The 11,026-nt window shown below is 41.0% G+C and overlaps 1 protein-coding gene across 5 annotated transcripts in view; it reads left to right on the top strand.

Annotated features, from left to right (window-relative positions):
• Positions 1 to 9,862: 9,862 nt before the first annotated feature.
• Positions 9,863 to 11,026, top strand: part of LOC122420604 (zinc finger protein 256-like) — a 28,384-nt gene continuing 27,220 nt past the window's right edge. For 2 of the 5 annotated variants that reach the window (XR_006263326.1, XR_006263324.1), the window contains exon 1: positions 9,863 to 10,518. Coding sequence is in view for 2 of the 5 variants with exons in the window: in XM_043435899.1 (XP_043291834.1) it covers positions 10,480 to 10,518 (39 nt within the window). In the remaining 3 variants the exon portion in view is untranslated. The remainder of the gene's footprint in view (positions 10,519 to 11,026) is intronic. The other 3 variants (XR_006263325.1, XM_043435899.1, XM_043435900.1) reach the window with 3 other exon arrangements.

Raw genomic sequence — 11,026 nt, 5'->3', positions numbered from 1 at the left:
CAAAGTGGAGCGTCAATATTGGTATTGATTAGGTTGTCCAAGCTACATCATTAAGGGAGAAATTAATATCAGACAAGAAAGCACAAATCAGGAGCTTTAGTACTAAGCAGGATAAATGGCAATGAAAAACTACATGTAGCCATCAGTTTGAAACTCCAGGAAATCAAGGGTTAAAGATTAAAAACTACATGTAGACGTCAGTTTTAAATTAAAGGAAATCAGATATTAAAAAGTCCTGAAATGATTTGTGGTACAGTGGTTAACAATTCACCAATTTCAGATGGGTGAAATTGATCTTACAGTGCAGGTGGCATGGGGTGGATTCCCTGGTCCTGGAAGATCCCATATGCCATGGGGCAACTAATCCTATTCTCCAAAACAAGAGAAACTAATGAGAAGCTCTCACCACAACTAGAGAGCAGCCCCTGCTTGCTGCAACTTAGAGAAAGCATGAAGCAACAAAGACCACCACCACAGCGACCACCTCAAAAAAAAAAAAAAAGTTCAGGGGGACTTCCTTGGTGGTCCAGTGTTTGGGAATCTGCCTGTCAATGCAAGGGACATGGGTTCAATCCCTGGTCTGGGAAGATTACACATGCCAGGGGCAGGTAAGTCCACGGGCCACAACTACTGAAGCCTGAATGCTTTAGAGTTTGTGCTCTGCAACACAAGAAGTCGCCATAATGAGAACCCTTCCCACAGCAACTAGAGAGTAGCCCCTGCTGGCTTCAACTAGAGAAAGCCTGTGTACAGTAATGAAGACCCACTGTAACCAATAATAAATAATCTTCAAAAATTGTGCAGGGAAAGCAAAGCCTATTAAAGTCAATCAGCTATACTCCAATGTAAAATAAAGAGTTTTTAAAAATAAAGAGAAATAAAAACTGAGGGAATTTTTTTTTCCCAGTAAAACTACCATCTTGGTTCATATGGGGTGTTATAACAAAATACCACAGCCTTGTTTGTTTATTTTTTTTTTTTTAATGAACGTTTCTTTCCCTTTAAGTTGGAGACTGTGGAGTACCAGATCAAGATACCAGCATGGATGAGTTTTCTGATGGTAACCCACTTCCTGGGTCTTAGCTGGTGCTTTCTTGCTGTGTCCACATGTGATAGAAAGAGCTAGGGGTCTCTCTGGAGCTTCTTATAAAGGCACTAATTCCACTTCCGAGGACTCCATCACCCTATAGCTGAAGCATCTATTAAAGACCCCATTCCTAATACTAGCACCTTTGGGACTGTTCTTTCAACACACAACTTTTGGAGGAACAACTCAAACATTCAGACCATAGCACCTGCCTTGCAAGAACTGTGTAAATTTCATTAGAGATGAGCAAAACTATAGGTCAAAAAGTCCAATTAAAGAAGAGCACTGAAGAAGGAATACAGGTAAAGTTATTTTTCTCGTTCTTAATTGATCTGATAGCAGTTTGTTTGAAATAGTAATACTGACAACACATCCTGTTATGTATGCTTATGTGTGTGCATATTCTGTGCATGTATGCTTCTATGTGAGTAGAATTGTTCAGTGGCTCAGTGTGTCCGACTCACTGCTTGGATGGCAATACGCCAGGCTTCCCTGTCCTTTAACATCTTCACCAGAGCTTGCTCAAACTTGTCCATTGAGTTGGTGATGCTATCCAATCATCTCATCCTCTGTCATCCCCTTCTCCTGCTATCAATCTTTTCTAGCATCAGGGTCTTTTCTGAGGAGTCAGCTTTTTGTATCAGGTGGCCAAAGTATTGGAGTTTCAGCTTCAGCACCAGTCCTTCCAGTGAATATTCAGGACTGATTTCCTTTCAGGTGGACTGGTTGGATTGCTGCCATCCAAGGGACTCTCAAGAGTCTTCTCCAACACCACAGTTCAAAAGCATCAATTCTTTGGCACTCAGCTTTCTTTATACTCCAACTCTCACATCCATACATGACTACTGGAAAAACCATAGCTTAGACTAGATGGACCTTTGTTGGCAAAGTAATGTCTCTGCTTTTTAATATGCTGTCTAGATTTGTCACAGCTTTTCTTCTAAGGAGTAAGAATCATTTAATTTCACAGCTGCAGTCATCATCTGCAGTGATTTTGTGGAGTCCAAGAAAATAAAATCTGTCACTGTTTCCATTGTTTCCCCATCTATTTGCCATGAAGTGATGGGACCTGATGCCATGATCTTTGTTTTTTGAATGTTGAGTTTTAAGCCAGCTTTTTCACTCTCCTCTTTCACCTATGTTAAAAAGCTCTTTAGTTCCTCTTTGCTTTCTGCCATAAGGGTGGTGTCATCTGCATAGCTGAGGTTTATTGATATTTCTCCTGGTAATCTCTATTCCAGCTTGTGCTTCAATCCAGCCCAGCATTTTCCACGATGTACTCTGCATGGAAATTAAATAAGCAGGGTGACAATATTCAGCCTCGATGTTCTCCTTTCCCAAGTTTGAACCAGTCTTTTCCATGTCTGGTTCTAACTATTGCTTCTTGACCTGCATACAGATTTCTCAGGAGGCCAGTGAGATTGTCTAGTATTCCCATATCTTTAAGAATTTTCCACAATTTGTTGTGATCCATACCGCCAAAGGCTTTAGTGTAGTCAATGAAGCAGAAGTAGATGTTTTTCTGGAATTCTCTTGCTTTTTCTATGATCCAACAGATGTTGGCAATTTGATCTCTGGTTCCTCTGCCTTTTCTAAATCCAGCTTGAACATCTGGAAGTTCTTGGTTCACACAATGTTGAAGCCTAGCTTGGAGAATTTTGATCGTTACTTTGATAGCATGAGAAATGAATGCAATTGTTCAGTAGAACATTCTTTGGCACTGTCTTTCTTTGGGACGGGGATGAAAACTGACCTTTTCCAGTCCTGTGGCCATTGCTGAGTTTCCATATTTACTGGCATATTGAGTGCAGCACTTTCACAGCATCATGTTTAAGGACTTGAAATAGCTCAGCTGGAATTCCTTCATCTCCACTAGCTTTGTTCATAGTAATGCTTGCTAAGTCCCCCTTGACTTCACATTCCAAGATGTCTGGCTCTAGGTGAGTGATCACACCATTGTGGTTATCTGGGTCATTAAGATCTTTTTTGTATGGTTCTTCTGTGTATTCTTGCTACCTCTTCGTAATATCTTCTTCTGTTAGGTTCATACTGTTTCTGTCCATTATTGTGTCCATCTTTGCATGAAAATTTCCCCTAGTATCTCTAATTTTCTTGAAGAGCTCTCTATTCTTTCCCATTCTATTGTTTTCCTCTATTTCTTCGCATCATTCACTTAAGTTTCCTTTTCTCCTTGCTATTCTTTGGAATTCTGAATTCAGATAGGTATATCTTTCCTTTACTCCTTTGCCTTTCACATCTCTTCTCAGCTATTTTTAAGGTCTCCTCAGACAACCATTTTGCCTTTTTGCATTTCTTTTTCTTGGGTATGGTTTTGATCACTGCCTCCTGTACAATGTTACAAACCTCCATCCATAGTTCTTCAGGCACTCTATCAGATCTAATCCCTTCAATCTATTTGTCACTTCCACTGTATAATTGTAAATTATATAGGATTATATATTATCCTATATAATTATATATAATATAATATAATATATATTATATAATTATATAAAATATAATTATATGTTATCCTATATATAAATTTATAGGATTTGACTATAAGTAGAATAAATGACAATAATTCAAGGGACTAGAGGGAAGAACTGGGATTGTTGTATTATGAGGTACGCTATCTGTGAAATGGAGAATATTATTTGAAAATGGACTTGTTTTAGTTGTCAATGTTTACTGAAAACTCTAGTGTCCATGTGCTAAGATGCTTCAGTCGTGTCTGACTTTGCAACCCTGTGGACTCTAGCCCACCAGGCTCCTCTGTCCATGGGATTCCTCAGGCAAAAAGACTGGAATGTATTACTGTGCCCTCCTCCAGGGGATCTTCCTGACCCAGGGATCAAACCCATGTCTCTTATATCTCCTGAATTGGCAGGCAGGTTCTTTATCAGTAGTGCAAAGAAGTATAACCTGATATGCTAACAAGATAGAATGGAATCATAAAATAATGAAAACCACATAAGCAGGAAAAGAGTGGAAAACAAAAATTGGAATAAAGGGACTTCCCTGGTAGCTCAGTGGTAAAGAATCTGCCTGCCAATGCAGAAGATCACTGGTCCAGGAGGATCCCACATGCCACAGAGCAACTAAGCCCGTGTGCCACGACTATTGAGCCTGTGCTGTAGAGCCCGGGAACCACAACTACTGAACCTATGCACTTCAACTACTTAAGCCTGTGCAATCTAGAGCGTGTGCTCCACAACAAGAGAAGCTGCTGCAATGAGAAGCCCACACACTGCAACCAGAAAGTAGCCTCTGCTTGCCATTACTAGAGGAAAAGTTCATGCAGCAACAAAGACCCAGCACAAACAAATATAAATTAATTTTTTTTTTTACTTTAAACAAAGGAAAATGGCAATGAATACAAATTAGTAACAAATATGCTACAGTCCATGGGGTCGTGAAGAATTAGACGTGACTGAGTGACTGAGCACAACACAGCATGGTAGATATTAATCCAACAATCCAACTATCTCAATAGTCACTTTGAACAGCAAAAGACTAAATACAAGAGATTTCCAGGGTAGGTAGAAAACCAAGATCCTAAGTATTATCTACAAAAATGGTCTTAATCTTCTAAGTTTGTAATAATTTGCCACAGAGGCAATAGAATATGAATAATGGAATTCCCTGGCAATCCAGTAGTTAGGACTCCACCCTTCCACTGCTAGGGCCCCGGGTTCAGGCCTTGGTGGGAGAACTAAAATCATGCATGCCCATGGCTTGGCCAAACAAAAGAAAATGCATAATGGGATAGAAGTGAAAGAAATGAAATAACTGAAAAAGACAAATTAGCAAACCAAGACAGGACTTACTTCTGACTTTGTGACATTGGTACGGTCATGTCACATGGTAAATATGTGGTAAATAAGCCTCTTTATTTACTATGGATTCATTGCTTAACAGTGTCCATTAGATATCTGTCATCAGACAAAATAATAATGTTATATTAATATTTCAATATACATCAACATTAATAATGTTATATTAATGCTTCCCAGGTGGCATTATTGGTAAAGAACCCACCTGCCAATGCAGGAGACATAGGAGATGCAGGTTCAATCCCTAGGTCAGGAAGATCCCCTGGAGGAGGGCATGGCAACCTACTCCAGTATTCTTGCCTGGAGACTCCCATCGACAGAGAAGCCTTGCAGGCTAAAGTCCATAGTGTCACAAAGAATTGGACACTACTAAAGTGGCTTAAGAGAATGTTTCATCATAAAATTATTCAGTTATGACTGGGTTAGAAATGACTTTATGACTAGCGGTGGCAAAAGTTAGTTGGTGAACTACTTAGCTAACTGGAAATCATTCAAGTCTCTGATTTACTGAAATATACCCTTGACCCTATTGTAAAGATTCTGTAAATGGAGGAATAGGAAGGACACAGCCTCATTACAGCTTATTGTGAAGTGCCCAGTTGGTTAGTCAGGTCCAACTCTTTGGGGCCTCATGGACTGTAGCCCACCCGGCTCCTCTGCCCATGGAATTTTTCAGGCAAGAATACTGGAGTGGGGTGCCATTTCCTCCTCCAGGGGGTCTTCTCTACCTAAGGATCCAACCCAAATCTCTTGCATTTCCTGCCTTGACAGGCAGATTCTTTACCACCTGGAACTTAATCCCAATAGATATTTACAAAGTGTATAGAAGTTTAGAAACACACAGTTATACTCCCAGTATAGTATGAGGGTTTAGAATTAAGCTTTTAAATCCATCATTGGAATAGAGGTAGATATGTAGACCAATGGAACAGAATATATAGCCCAGAAATGAATAGGTCCACATATGGTGAATCTGCTTACATTAAAGTCATCAAGAATAGACAATGAGGAAAGGATTGTCTTTTCTAAAAATTGTTTTGGGGAAAACTGGAGAGACACATACAAAAGAGTGGAACTGGATCCCTATCTTACACCATACACAAAAATCAACTCAGAATGGATGGAAAATTTGAACACATCACCTGGAATTATAAAGCTCCTCGAAGAAAACATAGAGCGAAAGCTCCTTGTCATTTGCCTTGGCATTGATTTTTGGGGGGGATTAACAACAAAAGCAACTAATAAAAGAAAAATATTAATAAGCAAGTGGGACTACATCAATCTAAAAAAGCATCTGCACAGCACAGGAAACCAAGACTATCAACAAAATGAAAAGGGAATGTACAGAATAGCAAGAAATATTTGCAAATCATACATCTGATAAGTAGTTAATAAGTAAAATATAAGAAGAACTAATACAACTTAATAGCAAAGTAAATAAATAATCCAATTAAAAAATAAACAGTGAAACTATATAAACATATTTTCCAAAGAGAGCCTACAAATGGGCAACAAGTACATGGAAATGTGTTCAGTATCACTAAATACACAAAGAAAATTGTAATGAGATATCACCACACACATTAGAAAGGCTAACATCAAACAGACAAAGGCTAATAAGTTTTAGAGAGGATGTTGAGAAATGTGAAATTTTTGTGCATCAATTCTGGGAATGTAAATTAGTGCAGCCACTATGGAAAAAAGTCGAGTTTTCACAAAAAAATTTAAAAAAAAAAGAACTACCCTAGTATCCAACAATTCCAGATAACAGTGCTAGAGAAGACTCTTCAGAGTCCCTTGGACTGCAAGGAGATCAAACCAGTCAACCCTAAAGGAAATCAACCCTCAATATTATTGGATGGACTGATGCTAAGGCTGAAGTTCAAATACTTTGGCCACCTCATGTGAAGAGCAGACTCATTGGGAAAGACCCTGATGCTGGGAAGGATTGAGGGCAGGAGGAGAAGGGGGTGACAAAGGATGGGGTGGTTGGATAGCATCACCAACTCAATGGAGATGAGTTTGAGCAAACTCCAGGAGATAGTGGAGGACTGGGAAGCCTGCAGTCCATGGGGTTGCAAAGAGTTGAACATGACTGAGTGACTGAACAACAACTTAGCCACAAGAATGAAGGAACTCCTGCTATTTGTGACAACATCAACGGATCTTTAATGCATTGTGTTAAGTAAAAGAAGTGAAACAGAAAGACGAATACTCTGTGGTATCACTTTTATGCAAAATCTTAAAAAGTCAAACTCATAGAAATAAAGAGTATAAGTGTTGTTACTGGTGTGAGGCAGGGTGGAAGAAATAGGGAGAGGTTGGTGAAAAGGAGCAAACTTCCAGGTATAAAATGACTAAGGTCTGAGGATCTAATGTAAAACCATGAGTAATGTTGATAAAACCATATTGTATAATTGATACATCTAAAGAGAGTGTAACATAAATGTTCTCTCATATACATGATGACTATATGAGGTGATGATGTATTAATTAACTAGATGAAGGAATGGTTTCACATGGTATACATATGTCAAATGAGGAAGATGTACACATTGATATCTTACAGTTTTATATCATAACTCAGTGAAAGTGAAGTGAAGTTGCTCAGTCATGTCCGACTATTTGCGACCCCATGGACTGTAGCCTATCAGGCTTTGCCGTCCATGGGATTTTTCAGGCAAGAGTACTGGAGTGGGTTGCCATTTCCTTCTCCAGGGGATCTTCCCGACCCAGGGATGGAACCCAGGTCTCCTGCATTGTAGGCGGACGCTTTACCCTCTGAGCCACCAGGGAAGCCCTATAACTCAGTAAATCTATTAAAAAATAAAATAACAAAATAAAACAATAAGTCAAACTCCTAGGCATGTCTTTCTTTATTTAAGGCTTATTTTTAATTGAAGGATAATTGCTTTACAATATTGTGTTGGTTTCTGCCATACATCAACATGAATCAGTCATATACATATGTCTGATAGCTATACATATGTCATCTCCCTCTTAAACCTCCCTAAAACGCATGTCTTTTTTGATCAAACTAACAAATACCAAATCTCTTTGATACTTGCTGATACTTGATATCTGACAGATTTGTAGAAAGACCCTGATTCATAGGAAGGGAGTTACATGAATCATTTGCTGAAACGAGGAATCTAAGCTTATTCTAAATCTTACAGAGATTCATATTCCTCAACTAATTTTATGGTACTAGAATAGCAGTCTCATAAAACTTACTAAATTCAGCTGTGTTTCCAGAATGTAATACAAGTTGAAAGCATCTCAGTAACTCAAGAATGGTTTAGTATTAGAAATACATTAATAGCATTCAACATAATACTAACGAATTATAAAACATGTTCATATTAACAAGTGCAGAAAAATAGATCCATTCATGTTAGAAAACAACACAACATGCAAATATATACATCATTAGTCAAAATGTACCAAAGAAAACACTACAATAAATTAGCATTCTAGTAATATAAGAAAGTTTGCTTTAAAATTATCAAGCAGACAAGGCTCTCATTATTGGTGCTATATCAAATATACTATACATTGTAACTGGTGCTTTAACACAGACATTAAAGAATTAAAATAATTGAAAACCCACTTGGGCTTCTCTGGTGGCTCAGCTGGTGAATCAAAGAGTCTGCCTGCAATGCGGGAGACCTGGTCCCAATCCCTGGGTTGGGAAGATTCCCTGGAGAAGGGAAAGGCTACCCACTCCAGTATTCTGATCTGGAGAATTCTATGGACTCTATAGTCCATGTGGTCACAAAAAGTCCGACACGACTGAGTGACTTTCACTTTCTTTCACTTTCAAGCCTATCTGAGAATCTATGATTACATAAAAGAATTTCAAAAAGTAACATTAGTATCTGGCATATTCATGACACTTCCACAAGTTTGCTATATTTAAGATCAGTATCCAAAAAGAAATTACAATTCCACAAATGAGAATCATAAGGGCATAAATCCATATTGGATTTATGGATTTATGGAGGTTGGCTACCTCCAGAAAATCTAGATGCCCGTCATGGAGGACTCTTTTCAGCTTCCTTTCCCATCCCCCTCTATCTAACTTCCTCTGTAACCCCATTGGGATCTTGAAAGCTATACTGCCTACACTCACTCTATATCCTGAATATTTCCATCTTCTACTAGAACCCCCATTCCTAAGACATGGCTACGCTTATTTGTGCAACCCATAGTGTACTATCCAGTTCCTGTGACAAGGTTTGGAAAATCGTATGGTTTAGATTTCTTTGAAACAGGTAAGTTTTACTTCAGTGTAACCAGTCCGACCCTACATAAAGTGGTTTATTTGGTCTGATAAGGACTCTGGAATAAAATTCCCCCAGTGATTCTGATTGAGGTAGACTGGCATGAGCATTTTCAATGATGCCCTTATGCCCAGTGGCATAAATAGCATGCCATTTCCTTCTCCAGGGGATCTTCCTGACCCAGGAATCGAACCCGGATCTCCCGCATTGCAGGCAGGTACTTTACCCTCTAAGCCACCAGGGAAGTCAAGGGCATAAAGGAAACTTTTAAAAAATATTTGCCTTATAACCAAAAACATTTACAGATACTCAAGATAAAATGTATGTTGTCACCCTGTTTATTTAACTTATATGCAGAGTACATCATGAGAAATGCTGGGCTGGAAGAAGCACAAGCTGGAATCAAGATTGCTGGGAGAAATCCATCCTAAAGGAGATAAATCCTGGGTGTTCATTGGAAGGACTGATGTTGAAGCTGAAACTCCAATACTTTGGTCACCTGATGCGAAGAGTTGACTCATTGGAAAAGACCCTGATGCTGGGAGGGATTGAGGGCAGGAGAAGGGGACAACAGAGGATGAGATGGCTGGATGGCATCATCAACTCGATGGACATGACTTTGAGTAATCTCCGGGAGTTGGTGATGGATAGGGAGGCCTGGGGTACTGCGATTCATGGGGTCGCAAAGAGTCGGACATGACTGAGCGACTGAACTGAACTGAAGATAAAATTAACAAAATATTTCGTGAATTTGCACTGGCGCCCTTGGCGTTCTGGGAAAGACGTGTCTTCTTAATTCATGGCATGGATTCCTTGGCGGTCAGTTGCAAAACGCGTCGCTACCAATGGTGTTTGGCCCCTTTAAAGGCGGCGACTCACTGCTCTGGCATGGCTTGGGAGAGGTCATTCCCTGGCGCCATATGAGGTGGACGAAGGCCTTTTCTCCTGGCAACTGGGAACTACAAGACCCAGAGTGCCCAGCGTCAAAGGCGACGCTGCTGAGGCAATGATGGCGCAGAAAAAAGCTATTTCCGCTGGGGAACAATCCTAAGGGGCGGGACTTCTGGCCTCCTCCTTAAGGTGGACATTTTAACTCCGCCGGTTCTGTTCTGTATGAGAGGGCTGGCAGGACCCGAGGGACGGGAACAGGAAGGTCCGAGAGGGGGTACTGTCGTTGCTGCAAAGGGACGGGTCTGAACCTCGGCGACACCGCCTGGGGTCCGCCGCTCCCGGGTCTCTCCGCCTCTCCTAGCCCCGCTACCCCCAGAGTCCGATGGCGGCGGCGGCGGCGGCGCTGAGGGAGCAGCCTCAGGTAAATGCTCGTCCTCCGGGCCCTCACCGCCTTCATCCCATCATACCATAAAGCCCCGCGCGGCGGCTGCTCACGTGGGCGCAGCCCAGGTCGGGGCTCCAGGATGTACAGGCGGTGCTGTTTGGGGCCCTGCGTCTGACAGACAGCGTGATGACGCAAGGGAGATGGGGTCTGCCGGAGGGGCCGGTAGGTGCAGAGGCTTGGAAGTCGGACTGAGGCAGGAGAATTCCGGAAACCTAGCATCAGCCTTCTGCTTACCGGAAAGAAGAATGTTAGCGCAGTCAGGCCCGGGGTAGTGCGTTATTGGGATGTAATCACCAAGAGCTGTTTAAAGGAAAAACAGGGTGGAGAGGGTTGATGAGGACATCGAGGTCCTGGGAGGTTGAATCTTTGTTCAGCGCCCCACAGCTGGTAAGAGGCAGCACTGAGCATTGAGCCCCAGAGGTTACAAGCCTGAGGTAAGCTGGCTTCCATGGCCAGGCAGGAGTACAGACGGTGAACGGTGGAA

This window comes from Cervus canadensis, chromosome 18, assembly GCF_019320065.1.
Source record: "Cervus canadensis isolate Bull #8, Minnesota chromosome 18, ASM1932006v1, whole genome shotgun sequence".
Classification (NCBI taxonomy): domain Eukaryota; kingdom Metazoa; phylum Chordata; class Mammalia; order Artiodactyla; family Cervidae; genus Cervus; species Cervus canadensis.
The sequence above is the reverse complement of the archived record's forward strand: the minus strand, read 5'-3'. Positions and strand labels throughout refer to the sequence as shown.